Source organism: Camelus dromedarius, chromosome 14 (assembly GCF_036321535.1).
Source record: "Camelus dromedarius isolate mCamDro1 chromosome 14, mCamDro1.pat, whole genome shotgun sequence".
Classification (NCBI taxonomy): domain Eukaryota; kingdom Metazoa; phylum Chordata; class Mammalia; order Artiodactyla; family Camelidae; genus Camelus; species Camelus dromedarius.
Window position 1 is genome coordinate 46160582 of NC_087449.1, and position 15835 is coordinate 46176416.

The 15835-nt window shown below is 33.7% G+C and overlaps 1 protein-coding gene across 5 annotated transcripts in view; it reads right to left on the bottom strand.

Moving 5' to 3' along the window:
• The window catches only part of ZMYM4 (zinc finger MYM-type containing 4), a 145220-nt gene that overhangs the window by 15338 nt on the left and 114047 nt on the right, over window positions 1-15835 (bottom strand). For all 5 annotated transcript variants that reach the window (XM_064493771.1, XM_064493770.1, XM_031464708.2 and 2 more), the window contains 3 exons: window positions 8048-8219; window positions 7766-7861; window positions 5591-5742 (listed from right to left, as the gene is read on the bottom strand). In XM_064493771.1, coding sequence (XP_064349841.1) covers window positions 5591-5742; window positions 7766-7861; window positions 8048-8219 — 420 coding nt within the window. The remainder of the gene's footprint in view (window positions 1-5590; window positions 5743-7765; window positions 7862-8047; window positions 8220-15835) is intronic.

The following is a 15835-nucleotide window of genomic DNA, read 5'->3' on the forward strand; positions in this document are numbered from 1 at the left end:
ATCCAAAAACAAAACTAAGAAAATAATTCCATTTACAACTCTATCAGAAAGAATAAAATACTTAAGAATAAATTTAACACCAAGGGGACATGATTTATACACTTAAAACTACCAAAAAAACCACAAAAAACAAAAACAAAAACCTGCTGAAATTAAAGACCTAAGAAAAATATACTGTATTTGTGGATCTAAACACAATATTGTTAAAATAGCAATATTCCCCAAAGCAATCTACAGATTCAATGAAATCCTATCAAAATCCCAACAGTTTATTTATTTATTTTTGCAAAAATGGGAAAAGCCAATCCTAAAATTGATATGGAATCACAAGAAACCTCGAATAGCCAAAAGAATCTTGAGGGATCACACTTCTCAATTTCAAAACTTACAACAAAGCTATAGTAATCAAAATAGTGTGTACTGCCATAAGAATGTATTAAAATTGAGAGTCCAAAATAAACACATACATATTTAGTCAAGTGATTTCTGACAAGGATGTCAAGACCACTGAATGGAGAAAGGACAGTCTCTTCAACAAATGGTCTAGGAGAATCAGATATCCACATATCCAGTTACCCCTTACTCATACATATCCTTACCTCACAGATGTAAATGAATTCAAAATGAATCAATGTCAGGGAATTATATTCAATATCTTATAGTAACCTTTTATGAAAAAGAATATAAACTATGTGTGTGTGTATAACAGAATCATGCTGTACACCAGAGATTAACACAACGCTGTAAATAGACTATATTTCACACACACACACAGACAAAAAAGGATTAAAAAAATTTTTTAACAAGAAACAAAAAACAAAGTGGATCAATGACCTAAACATAAGAGCTAAAACCATAAAAATCTTAAAAGAAAACAAAGAAGTAAATCCCCATGAACTTGATTTTTGGCAGTGGATTCTTAGATATAACACCAAAAACACAAACAACAGAAAAAATAAACTGAACTTCATCAAAATGAAAAACTTTTGTACATGAAAGTATACCATCAAGAGAGTGAAAAGAAAACCCAGAGAATGGGAGAAAATATTTGAAAATCACAAATCTAATAAGAGTTTAACATCCAGAATATACAAAGAAATCCTACAACTCAACAACAGTAAGACAAATGACTCAATTTTAAAATGGGCAAAAGATTCAGACATTTCCCTAATGACAATATACAAATGACCAAAAAGCACATGAAAAAAGCTCGGTGTCATTAGTGATTACAGAAAAGCAAATCAAAAACCACAATGAATCACCACCTCATACACACTAGATGAGTATTAAAAAAAAATAGGATATTAACAAGTGTTGGCAAGTATGTGGAGATAACGGAATCCTCAGACATTGCTGCTGGGAATGTAAAATGGTGCAGCCACTGTGCAAAATAGTTTGATGGTTCCTCAACAAGCTAATCACAGAGTTCCCATATGACCTTGCTATTCCACTCCTAGGCATATACTCAAAAGGATGAAAACAGGTGTTCAAACAAAAACTTGTATATAAATGTTCACAGGAGCACTCACTATTTATACTAGACAAAAGGTGGAAAGAACTCAAAAGTCCATTAACACATGACATACCCAACAATGTGGTATATCCAACAATGGAATATTATTCAACCATAAAGGGAAGAAAGTATTGATTCATATTACAACATGTATGACCCTTGAAAACATTGTAAGTGAAAGAAATCAGACATAAAGAGCATAAACTGTATCATCCTGCTTTTATAAAATATCTACAATAAGCAAATCCATTAAGATAGAAAGTAGATTTATGGTTACCAAGGACTAGATGGAGGTGGTAAGGAAGTGACTGCTTACTGGGTATGAGGCTTCCATTTAGGGTGATAAAGTTTTACGACTAGATCACGGTGATGGTAGCACAACATCATGAATGTACTTACAATGAATTGCATACTTTAAAATGGTAAATTTTATGTTATGTTTTACTATAATATAAGTATCACACTACACATACAGTTTTGCAAGTTAGTTTTTAAAATATATGTTTCTAAGAGTTTTCCATGTCAATACATATAGAAACAACTCATTCCTTTTAAACTATTATATGCTATTCAATAGTATGGATATATTATATATAGTTGATTGAACCTTTACTCTTTTGATGAACACTTTAGGTGGTTTCCAATTTTGGGGGGTTAAAAATGTTACAATGAAAATATCAGTATATGTCTTTCTATGTACATGTGTACATATCTTTTTGGGAAAGATACTGGTCAATGGATTGCTAGATTGAAGTATCTATATGCATTTAAATTTTTAATACACACTGTCAACTTGCCCTCTTAAAAGGTCTCCAACAGTGTACATATATCTTCACTAATACTTGGTATTATCAAACTTCTCAATCTTTCAAATTTTTAATCCGTCTGATAGATGAAAAATTTCCCTGATTACAGTTGACCACCTTTTATACTAGAGAGTCAGTCCAACATAGTGATCATAAGCATGGACCCTGAAGATGAACTACCTGGGTTCACATCTTGGCCCTACCACTTACTACCTTCGAGATCTCAGGCAATATATTTAATTCACTGTGCCTCAGGTTCCTGAGCAGAAAATGGTGATGGTATTAGTTTTCACACGCCATAGGGCTATACTAACCATTAAGTGAGTTAATATATGAAATGGACTTATATTAATACATAGCACACATAGTAAATGATTGTTAAGTATTCCTGGTACATTCTTCTATTAGCTATTTGTTGATTTTCTTCTGTTACTTGTCTAGTCGTTACTTTTGCCAATTATCCCTCTTAGCTAATGTTAATAGTGGTAGTCCAGGTGTTAATATTACATCTGAGTTTAGTTTCTTTACATTTTTTTGTGTTCTCAAAATTCTCTACAATAAGCATAATTTTTAAAACATTTTTTATTTTTCACTTTTATTATTATTTTTTTTTCAATGGATGTCCCAGGACTGAACCTGGGACCTCGTGCATGCTAAGCACATGCCCTACCACTGAGCTAAACCCACCCCCAGCATAATTATTTTTATAATCAGAGAAGTTAAAAAAGAGGAAGCACATTTGAGATTCAAATAGTAAATTTTAAAAATTCCTTACAGTTAAGGAAAGTTTATTTTTTGTCAAAACTGATAAAAGGTTCATAATTATTTACTTCCTATAACAGTCATCTAACAATTTGTTAACTTATGGCCTCTTTTTAATCATATTGTTATTTAAAGTCATTCATTAATATAAACAAATAACAAGATAGATATACTAGGAAAAAACTTTAACAGGTTTATGGTTTATCTTACAAATAGAGTACATTTTATATACAACAAAGTATCTGATGTGTAAAGTACTCAAATGTTTTTTGATTGAAATCTTGACAATGATCACATATGTTTTGACTATTTCAAATCATTAGAATATTAATAAATTCCACAAAACATCTTATTTCTTGACATCTGTTTTGATAAAATTAGAAAATGTTCTTTAGATACATTATATTATAAATTCTAGGAGTATGGGACGTGTCCAGAATCTTCACAATTCTTACCTAAGCAAAATGCACTCATGTAGGTACTCAATACATTTTTGCTGAAAGAAACTATGGACTACGTAAAAAATAAAACTTTTTTTTAAAGTTATTTTTCTTCTAATTTTTTTCCAACCTTTATTTGTTCGATTGTTTGTTTTGGGGAGAGGGGTGCAATAGTTAGGTTTATTTATTTATTTTTAGAGGAGGTACTGAGGATTAAACTCAGGACCTTATGCATGCTAAGCATCTGCTCTACCACTTGAGCTACACCCTCCCCACCAAAAAAGAAAACTTTTTGAATGGTAAAACATAACATACACAAAACCTGAAACACAAAAATATACTAGAAGAATTTATTTCAAACACTTACAGTAGAATTAATATCCCTAATATAAATGAGGTCCTACAGATAGAGAGGAAAAATCCAAATGACCGACAATATAAAAAGACATTTTACTCTACAAAAATTGGAGCCAGAAAACAATATTTAAACAAGACTCATCAGAATAAAAAACATTAAAAAGAGGATTCAAGAACTAGGCACTCATACACACTGCTGGTAAAACTGTAAATTACTGTAACTATTTTGGAAAGGAGTATCTGAAAATATCTTAAAATTAGAAAAATACATAATATGCTTTAACCTAGAAATAAAACCACGAGTTCATCAGGAATATAAACAAAATATTTCCTGAAGCACTGTTTCTGTAAGAGTAAGGGGGGTGGGAAACAATCTGAATGTATAACAGAGGAAAGGCTGAATAACTGGTGTATTCATACTCTGCAATACTAAGCAGCTTTCTTTTTTAAAGGAAGGAGTCTGATTTATATTCACTTGGAGGGATACCTAGGTTGAGAAAAGCGAGCTGCAAAAAATATGCATAGTATGCGCCACATTTTGCTAAAAACTAAGCAAAACCAAAACTATTAACAAACATCTATACACATATATAAATGTATTGCACAAAAAGATATGCTGCAAACAGGTTATCTCAGGAAATGGGAATAAAAAGGGGATAAATTTTTCTTTATATGCCTTCACTTACTGTTTTAATAGTTAACTGAGAACATTCTACTTCTGTAATTAAAAAACAAAACTTAAACAAATAAAATAATACCTCTCCCCATACAAAGGGAAGAAAATTTGGCAAATAGAGAAAAGAAAAAAATCAACAACATCCAGAGTAATACCACCCCAAGATGATAACCACTGTAAACATTTTTCATGCATTTCATTTTATCATGTATTTATATGAGTGGTTTTTAAACCACTATGTTAACATATAGTGATACACACAGAATCTGTACTTTTATCTTTTTCATTCAGTGCTTTAATATTAATATTTTTATGTATTAAGAAGTCACTTTGTATATAATATTTAATGGCTACATAACATACAACTTTATAAATATATTATAATTTACTTAACCATCACACTTTGGTGGACACTGAAGTAATTTCCAGTTTCATGCAATGATGTCTGAACTTCAGAGCTTTAACAAACTCCCCAGAAAAGAATTACTACAGAAAGAATCTCAACATTCAAAAAACTTCCTGAAAGATATGCTCAAAACTGCTTTCTAGAAAGTATGTACTAAAAACCACCAACTATGAAGGGGACCCTCCATCTCACAGAATTTGTATCAACAATGAAGTGTTTTAATTTTTTGATTTTTGCTAATGTGGTAAATAATGACATATTCTAATTTGCATTTAAAAATTTAAACGAGACTACACAATACATATACATACATACATACATACAAACACGCAGAGCCACCTATGTCAAATCATCTATATCAGTTCTATTGCTATTTATTGCCTTTTTTGTCCATTTAGCAATAAAATGCACTATCCTCAATTTCTGTTATTCTACTAACAGTCTCAATGTAGCTTACAAAAAGCTTACATGATCAAGGCTTTTAAAGCAGGGTCAGTGGTTCATTAAGAAGAGCGTATAGGGACAATACCAAAAAAACAATATACACTATAATTTTTCAGCTTAATTCACAAATTCTACCAGAATTATTAAAAATGTAATAGACTTCATAACAGTCATTGAATTTCATACCTGCTGAATTCCAAGGCACAAGTATAAGATACTGTCTGGATCGTATTTTTCACCATTTGGTCTCCGCACCTCTTGGATAAACTGGCATAAGCCCAAACTCAACTCAGCAAAAGTGCAGGACAGAATATCTTCCTTCAGCTTGACAGCACGGACTGCAAAAAGGTAGAAAAAGTCCAAAATATTAACTTATAAGAAAAATAATAACATTACTTGATTCACTAAATAAATACTGACTGCAGTGACCCCCTAAGTACTGTGATGTACACTGGTAAACACATGGGTTAGAGACAGAGCCTGCTCTCAAGGCTGCTATTTTTTTGTAGTTAAAGAAATAAAGACAATGTTAGCACATACTACGTAACAGGTACGATGATAGGGGTTTTATTTAAATTGGATTCTATGAAAATAAATGAGGGAAATCCAATAGACAGGGAAGGATCATATTAGATTCTGGAGGATGTGACACTAAGGCTAGACCTTGAAAGATGGAGAAGAATTAAACAGGTAGATAAAGAATTCCAATCTGACGATGTAAAAAGATTTCCCAAAGTATATCCCACAAAATACCAGTCATATGAGAGCTCAAGAAAACTGGGTTTCTAAGATCTGATAAATTTGGAAAACAACAGTATATGACATCTGCCTCTTAAGAATTCACAATGTTTTTTAATATATTAAAGGCTCTGGGAGTATCTGCAAAAAAGAATGCTGTTTAACTTACTTTACTTGTATTTATTTGAAAACAGAACACTTTAAATAAACTATAACAGCTTCATGCCTTTGAAAATGGTGGAATACAGTATATGCTCGGCCACAAAAGTGGTAAGGTTCACGGGACTTAGGCACACAGCAACAAAGAGGGCATATGGGGGAAGATCACGGTAAGCTTAAAGTCATATTAAGATTCTGAAGACACTTAACAACTGAATTAATTTTAAGCATATGTATCCACTTTGATTTGTAGAGATCCTACTGCAACAGATTGCTCTTATTGTGGGATAAGAGCTGAAACACCCTTCCCAGTCACTGATTTTCTGCATTTGGAAAAGATCGCACATGTTTCTCCAAAGATATACTTATCCTCCCATAAGTTGGTTTTGCAAGTGGAAACAGACAGCTTGTGAGGGCAAAAACCATGTTTGACCTTTTCACCCAAGTACCTACCACCATGCCTGATACAATATAGATATATTCAGTAAGAATTTTTTTCAATGAGTAAGTAGTTGGAATGAGTAGGGATCCCCCGTGGCTCTTACATTTAGGCCTGGTAGTCTAATACAATATTACCTCTCCATTCCCACTACGCTTCTTTCTTTTTTAAAACAAAGCATCCTTTTGGAAAACAGTAACAACAAAACGCGCTGTGGCTCAAAGTGGGAGGTAAAGGGCCTAATAAATGCCCATAACAGGAATATATTTATATCACTCCAGAGCAAAGAGATTACATTTGATCTGTGAGAACTCAATGAGTCAGTCACAGACCACAACAGAAACTAACTGTTCCAATAAGGACACTTATGTGTACCCCAAAACTAGCAGGTAGACTAAGGTGAAGCCAAGAATGCATGCAATCACCAGGAAGTAGAGAGAAGGTACAGTTGGAAAGGGGTAAAAAAATCTAGTTACAAGGACATACTCATCTATTCCTGTCCCATCTTATTCCACAAAGATTGTTTAAGTATCTTATGTAAAACACAGATAATTAAAAAGGAAAATATAAACTGAAAACAAAGTACAGAAAAGGACAATAAAACAAGGGAAAAAAGAAAGCTAATGATTAGGGCTCTAAAATTATACACTGCTGTTCTTTTTGAACTATTTATTGGGTTCCAAATTTCCTGGCACCAAAAGAGAAACTCACAAATATGGTCAAATACACAGCTTACTGTTAGGAAAAATTCCTACAGAAGCAGCAGGGCTCAAGAAGGCAGATTTGAGCCACTTGCAAAGCATTAGGAAAAAAAAAAATCCTTATATTTGCATAACAAACTCATGATCAGAAGATACAACCTTACATTTATATCGAGCCCTTTAAAATTGGGAGTAGAATAATAATTTCTCTTTTTAAACGTAAGACTTCAAATTTTAAATAATTTTTAATATTATATTTACAAATTTCAAATCAACAATGATACTACAAGCAATTCAAACCACAAAGAGAGACATGAGTTTTACCTCTACAGCCAGGCTCCGAAGATTCTTGAGAGAGTGCATGGTCTTGAGCACTTCCTAAAGGGTCAGAACATGGGCTGGATGAGGCATGTTCAACTCCTGACAAGGAAAGAAAAATTAATGAGAACTTTAAATAAAGATGGAAGAAAGTTAAGTAAAGCCAAAATTAAAGTTTTATGGGATTTTTGACCTAGCATTTATCCCTTCTGAATAGATTTATGACTTCATTTATCTATATTCCTCCCACCCCCTAAGTTGAGACACAAATTCATGCTGTGTATTTACCGCCACATTTCAGTTCCCCCTGCTCTTCCTTGGCATTTTTCCACTGAACCCAGTTCTTCCAGGCATTTACCCCATACATGTATTTCAGTGTCATCCCAGACACTGAGCACCCTTGAAAGGCTCCTTGAATAAGACTCCTGGGCTCCACAGCCACTATAGACTTCTTCCGTCCCTGTAAGAATTCCAAAATTTACAGAATATAAAATTTAGCTTTGGATCTGTAAGAAATGTGGTTCTCAAAGATAAAAGGGATAAATTTACAGAATATGGAGTTCAGTATTAGATCCTAAAATTTCGGAGTTCTTAGAGCTAGAAAGAGCTTTAGAGGTTATCTAATCCAATTGATATGAGAAAAGAAAAAGAGAAAAAAGTTGAAGTGTAAAAGATCATATTGTAATAATGACTAACATTTGAGTACTTAACTATGCTTTAGGATACTCGACCCACCCAATGAGGTGTGAATAACAGTTACTACCACTCAGGTCTACTTAATGGAACATATAAATAGATGGGCTATAAAACAAGCCTCAATAATTGGCTAAATATAATGGAATTAAACTAGAAAACAGTAACACAAGAATGTTAAGAAAATCCTTAAAAATTAGAAATTAAACGACACACTTACAAACACCTCATGGGTCAAAGAAGAGATAAAAAATGCAATTAGAAGAGGGGAGGGTACAGCTCAACTGGTAGAGTGTATGCTTAGCATGCACGAGGACCTGGGTTTCAATCCCCAGTACCTCCTCCAAATATAAAAATAAATAAATCTAATTACCTCCCCCTCATAAAAGAAGAGAAAAAAATGCAATTAGAAAATATTTTGACTTTAAGTAAAAATGAAAGCAAAACATATCAAAGTTTTTGTAATAGTGCTAAAGCAGTACTAGAGGGACATTTACAGTATTAAAATGTTTCTATGAGAAGTGCAAAGAGGTCTAAATCAATAATCCAAGCTTCTAAACAACAATAACAAAAAAAACAAAAATTAAAAATGAAGCAAATAATCTAAGCTTCTGTTAAGAAACCAGAAAAAAAGACCACGTTAAAACCCAAAGTAAGGAAATAATAACAGCAAACATCATTGACAAAGAAAAGAGAGAGAAAAACAACAATAAACTAAAAGCTGGTAGTTTTAGAAGATGAAAAAATGATAAATCTCTAGCTAGAATAATCAGGGATAAAAATAAAGAAGATACAAATTATCAACACCTGATCCTACAGACATAAAAAGATTAAGAGAACATTATGAACATATCATTATGACAAAAAAACTTGTCAACTTAGATAAAACGAACAAATTTCTTGAAAGACAAACTAACAAAGCTTGCTCTAGGAGAAACAGATAACCTAAACAGCCAAAGAAATTCAACTCACAGTTTAAAATCTTCCCACAAAAAAAAATTCCAGACCCAGATGACTTCACTGCTGAATTCTACTCAACAATTGAAGTAATTATATAAATTGTATTTCAGAAAATAGAAGAAGAACACTAACTCACTTTACGTTACTATTGCCCTGACAGCAAGGCCAGATAAAGTCATTACAAGAAAACTACAGATCTCTCTTAAAATGAGACACCTAAAATCTTAACAAATATTAGAAAACAGAATCCAGCAATATATGAAAGAAAAACGAAAAGGGAAACCTCCTACACTGTTGGTAGAACTGTAAATTGGTGCAGCTACTATGGAAAACAGTGTGGAGGTTTCTCAAAACACTAAAAATAGAACTACCATATGAGCCAGCATTTCCACTACTGGGAATATATTAGAAAAAAAACAAGAACACTAACTCAAAAAGATACATGCACCCCAAGTCTCACAGCAGCGTAATTTACAATTGCCAAGGTACAGAAGCAAACAAAGTGTTCATCAAGAGAGCTGAATGGGTAAAGAAGATGTGGTGTATACACACACACACACACACACACACACACACACACAGGAATATTACCCAGCCATTAAAAAGAATAAAATTTGTCATTTGTAGCAACATGGATGGACTTGGAGGGCATTATATAAGCTAAGTGAAGTAATTCAGACAGAGAGACAAATACTGCATGATTTCACTTAAATGTGGAATCTAAAAAAAAAAATACAACTAGTGAATAAAACAAAAAAGGAGGAGACTCACAGATTTTGAGAACAAATTAGTGGGTTATCAGCAGGGAGAGGGAAGAGGGAAGGGGCAATGTAGGGGTAAGGGATTTTTTAAAAGAGGGTTATTATGGGATTATATGAAATCATGTGTGTGAAACTTTTGAAAACTGTAACGCATGTAGCATTTAAATAATCTTTCATTCAATAAAAAAATAAACTTTTTAAAAAAGTATTACCATATGATCCAGCAATCCCACTCCTGGGCATATGTCCAGACAAACGTCCAATTTGAAAAGATGTATGTACCCCAATGTTCAAAGCAGCACTATTTACAATAGCCAAGATGTAGAAGCAACCTAAATGTCCACTGACAGACAACTGGATAAAGAAATTGTGATACACACACACACACACACACACACACACAGTAGAATACTAATCAGCCATAAAAACGAATGAAATAATGCCATTTGCAGCAACCTAGATGGACCTAGAGATGATCATACTAAATAAGCCAGGAAGAGAAAGAAAAATACCATATGATATCACTTATATATGGAATAAAAAAAAAAAACCCACAGATGAACTAATTTACAAAACACAGACTCACAGACACAGAAAACAAACTTACGGTTACCAGGGGAAAGGAGGTAGGGAAGGATAAGTTGGGAGTTTGGGATTTGCAGATACTAATTACTATATATAAAACAGATGAACAAAAAGGTCATACTGTATAGCAAAGGGAACTCTAGTCAGTACCTTATAATAACCTATATTGAAGAATATGAAAAGGAATATATGTATATATGTATAAATGAATCAATATGCTGTACACATAAACTAACACAATGTTGTAAATCGACTATAATTCAATTAAAAAAGTAAATATATCAAAAAAGTGTTTATCCCATGAATGCAAGTTAACTTATCATTTAAAAAATTAATGTTTTTCATCATTTTAACAGACTCAGAAAAGAAATACTAGATGATCATCAAGAGATCCACCTGATAACGTCCAAATCATAATCATGACAAAACTCTGAGCAAATGAGAAATAGAGGAGAACTTCCTGAACTTGATATAGGCCATCTATGAGAAACATACACCTAACATCATACTTCACATTGCAAGGATGAACACTTCCCCAAGACTGGGAATAGGCATGAAGGCCTGCTGCACTCACCACTTATATTCAACCTTGTATTAAAAGCCTAGTTAATGCAATAGATCAAGAAAAAGAAAGAAAATGCATTAAGGTTGTAAAGGAAAAAGTGAAACTATCTGTATTCACAAATATGATTGGGTAGTTAGAAAGTCTAAAGGATTTTAGTTGAGCAAAATTATCACATATAAAGTCAATATACAAAAACCATCTCTATTTCTATGCCAGTGAGGAACACTAGGAAAGGAAATTTTAAAATAATGCTATTACAGGAGGATCAAAAATATTTTAAAAATACTTATTAAATAAGTTTAACCAAGTATAAGGCTTGTGCAATAAAACATAGAAAATATTGTTGGGAGAAATTAAAGATAATATAAATAAAGGTGAAAGATAACATCTTTATGGATTGGATGGCTCAAAATTGCTCGGATATCACTCCTGCAAATTCATCTATGGAAATTCAAACAAAAATTTTGAAAAAGAAAAACAAAGATGTAAGATTTACACTCCTGACTTCAAGACTCACTACAAGACTACATTAATCAAGACCGTTGATACTAATATAAAAAACAGACATATAAATCAATGGAACAGAACAGAGTTTCAGAAACAGACCAGCACATATATGGTCAGTTGACTTTTAACAAAAGTGCCAGTGTAATTCAAGGGTAAAGGATAGCCTGTGCCAAGAGTGGTACTGGAACAAATGGATACCCACATACAAAACAAATGAAACCTGACGCTTGTCTCAACTTACACATAAGAGTTATCTCAAAATGGATCACAGAAACACATAAAGGATAAAATTATAAAACTAGGAAAAAAAGTAAGATTATCTTTGTTACCATAGTTAAATTAAGCAAAAACTTTTAGATGAGATAGTAAATAGCATGGATTATAAAAGAATAAAGACTAATACAGTGCACTTCCTCAAAATTAGAAAGTTCTCTTCTGGTATGGGTGGCCCAGATGGCAGAGTAGGATGATCTTGAGCTTATCTCCTCCTCTGGGCACACAAAAACTAAAACTACGGACAGAGCAACTATCCATCAAATGACCAGAAGACTAGCAAAAAAGATCTTCTAAAACTAAAGATACAAAGAAGGAACCACAACAAGATGGGTAGAAGGGGCAGAGACATGGTGCAATCAAGACACACACCACCAGGTAGGTGACACACAAATTGGAAGATAATCACAAATGCAGGTATTATTCCCAAGGAGTAAATGGTCCAAGTCCTACATTGGGCTCTCCAGCCCAGGGGTCCTGCACTGGAAAGATGAACCCCTCAGAATGCTTGGCTCTGAAGGCTAGTGGTGCTTGTTTTCAGGAGAGCCAGAAGGCTGTAGGAAACAAAAGACTCCACTTTTATAGGGTGCATACAAAATCCCACATGTTCTGAACCCAGGGCAAAATCAGTAATTTAAAAGGAGCCTGGGTGAGGTCCACTTGATTTTGGAGAGCCTTCCAGAGAGGCAGGAGGAAACTGGGACTCACCCTTGGGACACAGATGCTGGTGGCAGCCATCTGGGGAGCCCATTCTACAAGGAGGCCACTGGTAAGCACCATTTCAGAATCCTCCCACTAGCTTGTTAGAACTGAAACTGGCCCACCCACCAGCCAGCTGACACCAATCCTGAGATGCCTGAGGCCAAGCAGCTACCTGGGTAGGGACACAGTCCCACCCACCAATGGGTAGGCACCAGCCCCAGGACCTACCAGCAGGCTGATACCAACTCCAGGATTGCCATGGTCTGGCAGCCAGAGATCCCCATGAGCAAGCTCTGCCCACCCGTGGGCCAGCACTAGCCCCGGGACACCATGGAACCCAGACCCACACACCAGCAAGCCAATACCAGCTTCAGGAAACTCAGTTCCCCAGCCAGAGACCCTTGTAATTAAAATAGCAAACATCAATAATAAAGACAGAATTTAAAAGCAGCAAGGGAAAAGCAACTAGTTACCTACAAGGAAAATCCCATACAGCTATCTGACTTTTCAGCAGATTTCTGCAGGCCAGAAAAGAGTGGCACCATATTAAGTGATGAAAGGGAAAAATCTACAAACAAGAGTATATTTCTAATAAAAGGCAAGCCTTTCATTTAGATTTGATGGAGAGATCAAGGGTTTTACAGACAAGCAAAAGCTAAAACAATTCAGTACCACAAAACCAACTTTACAAGAAATATTAAAGGAAAAACTCTAAGCAGAAAAGAAAAAGTAACAAGAGAAAATCAAGATATACCTGGAGACAAATAAAAATGAAAATACAATGATCCAAAATCAGTTTAAAAGTAAAAAGTAGTTCTAAGAGGTAGGTTTATAGTGATACAAAGTCCATCTACGGAAACAAGAAAAATCTCAAATAAACAACCTAACCTTATGCCTCAGGGAACTACAAAAAAACAAACAAAACCAAAAGTTAATAAAGGAAAGAAAGAAATCATAAAAGATCAGAGCAGAAACAAACTGGAGTCTTAAAAAAAAAATTAAAAAGATCAATGAAACCAAGAGCTGATCCTTTCAAAACATAAACAAAATGGATAAACCTTTAGTCAGACTCAACAAGAAAAAAAAAGAGGGGCCCAAATAAAATAAGAAATGGAAAGAGAAGTTACAACTGACACCACAGAAATATAAAGGATTGTAAGAGATTACTATAAACAAATTAAATGGACCACCTAGAACAAATAGACAAATTTCTAGAAGTGTAAAATCTCTTTTTAAGACTGACTCAGGAATACATAGAAAATATGAACAGTAATGAAATTGAATTGGTAATCATAAAACTCTCAACAAACGAAAGTCTAGGAATAGACAGCTTCACAAGTAAAGTAGACCAAACATTTAGAGTTAACACACACCCTTCTCAACCTATTAGAAAATATTAAAGAGGAAGGAACATTTATGAATTCATTCTACAAGGCCAGCATCATCCTGATATCAAAACCAGAGTAGGTGGGGGGTATATAGCTCAGTGGTAGAGTGTGTACTTAGCACGCACAAGGTCCTAGGTTCAATTCTCAGTACTTCCATTTAAAAAAAAAAATTCAAAACCAGACCAAGATACCACACAAAAAAATATAATTACAGGCCAATATCACTGATGAACACAGATGGAAAAATCCTCAGCAAGATATTAGCATACCAAATTCAACAAAACAGTAAAAGGATCATATACCATAAGCAAGTGGGATTTATTCCAGGGATGCAATAGTTTGATATCTGTAAATCAATCAATGTGATACACCACATTAACAAACTGAAGAATAAAAATACTATGATCATCTCAACAGACGCAAAAACCTTTGACAAAAATTCAACATCCACTGATGATAAAAACTCTCTACAAAGTGGCTATAGCAGGAACATACCCCAGCGTAATAAAGGCCACATATGACAAACCCACAGCTAACATCATATTCAGTGGTAGAAAGCTAAAACCATTTCCTCTAAGATCAGGCAACAATGTCCACTCTACCACTTTTACCTAACACAGTATTGTAAGTCTAAGCCACAGTAATCAGACAATAAAAAGAAATAAAAGGAATTCAAATTAGAAAGGAAGAAGGAAAACTGTCAGCTTGCAGATGACATAATATACATAGAAAATCCTAAAGACATTACACTGAAACACTACTAGAACTTGTCAATGATTTTGGTAAAGTTGCATGATACAAAATTAATATACTAAATCTGTTGTGTTTCTATACACTCACAATGAACTATCAGAAAGAGAAATTTAAAAAACAATCCCATTTACAACTGTATCAAAAAGAATACAATACCTAGGAGTATATCTATCTAAGGAGGTAAAAGACCTGTTGTCAGAAAACTGTAAGACACTGATAAAGGAAACTGAAGATTAAACAAGAAATGGAAAAATATACCATTCTCATGGATTAGAATGTTGTTAAAATGACCATACTACCCAAGGCAATCTACAGATTCAATGCAATCCCTATCAAAATACCACTGGCATTTTTCACAGAACTAGAACAAATATTTCTACAATTTACATAGAAACACAAAAGACCTCAAGTAGTCAAAACAATACTGAGAAAGAAGAACAAAGCTGGAGGTATCATGCTCCCTGACTTCAAACTACTACAAAGCTACAGTAATCAAAACAGCATGGTAGTGGCACAAAAAAACAGACACATATATCAAAGGAAAAGAATAGAGAGCCCAGACATAAACCCACACTTATATAGTCAATTAATCTAAGACCAAGGAGGTAAGAATTCATAAAGGGGAAAAGACAGCCTCTTCAATAAATGGTGTTGGGAAAACTAGAGAGCTATGTGTGAAAGAGTAAAACTGGACTACTTTCTCCCACCACATACAAAATTAAACTCAAAATGGATTGAAGACTTTAATGTAAGACCTGAAACCATAAAACTCCTAGAAGAAAACACAGGCAGGAAACGTTGACACCAGTCTTAGTTAAAAAAAAAAAAAATTTTCTCATTAGACAAAGGAAACGAAAGCAAAAATAAACAAATGGGAACACATCAAACT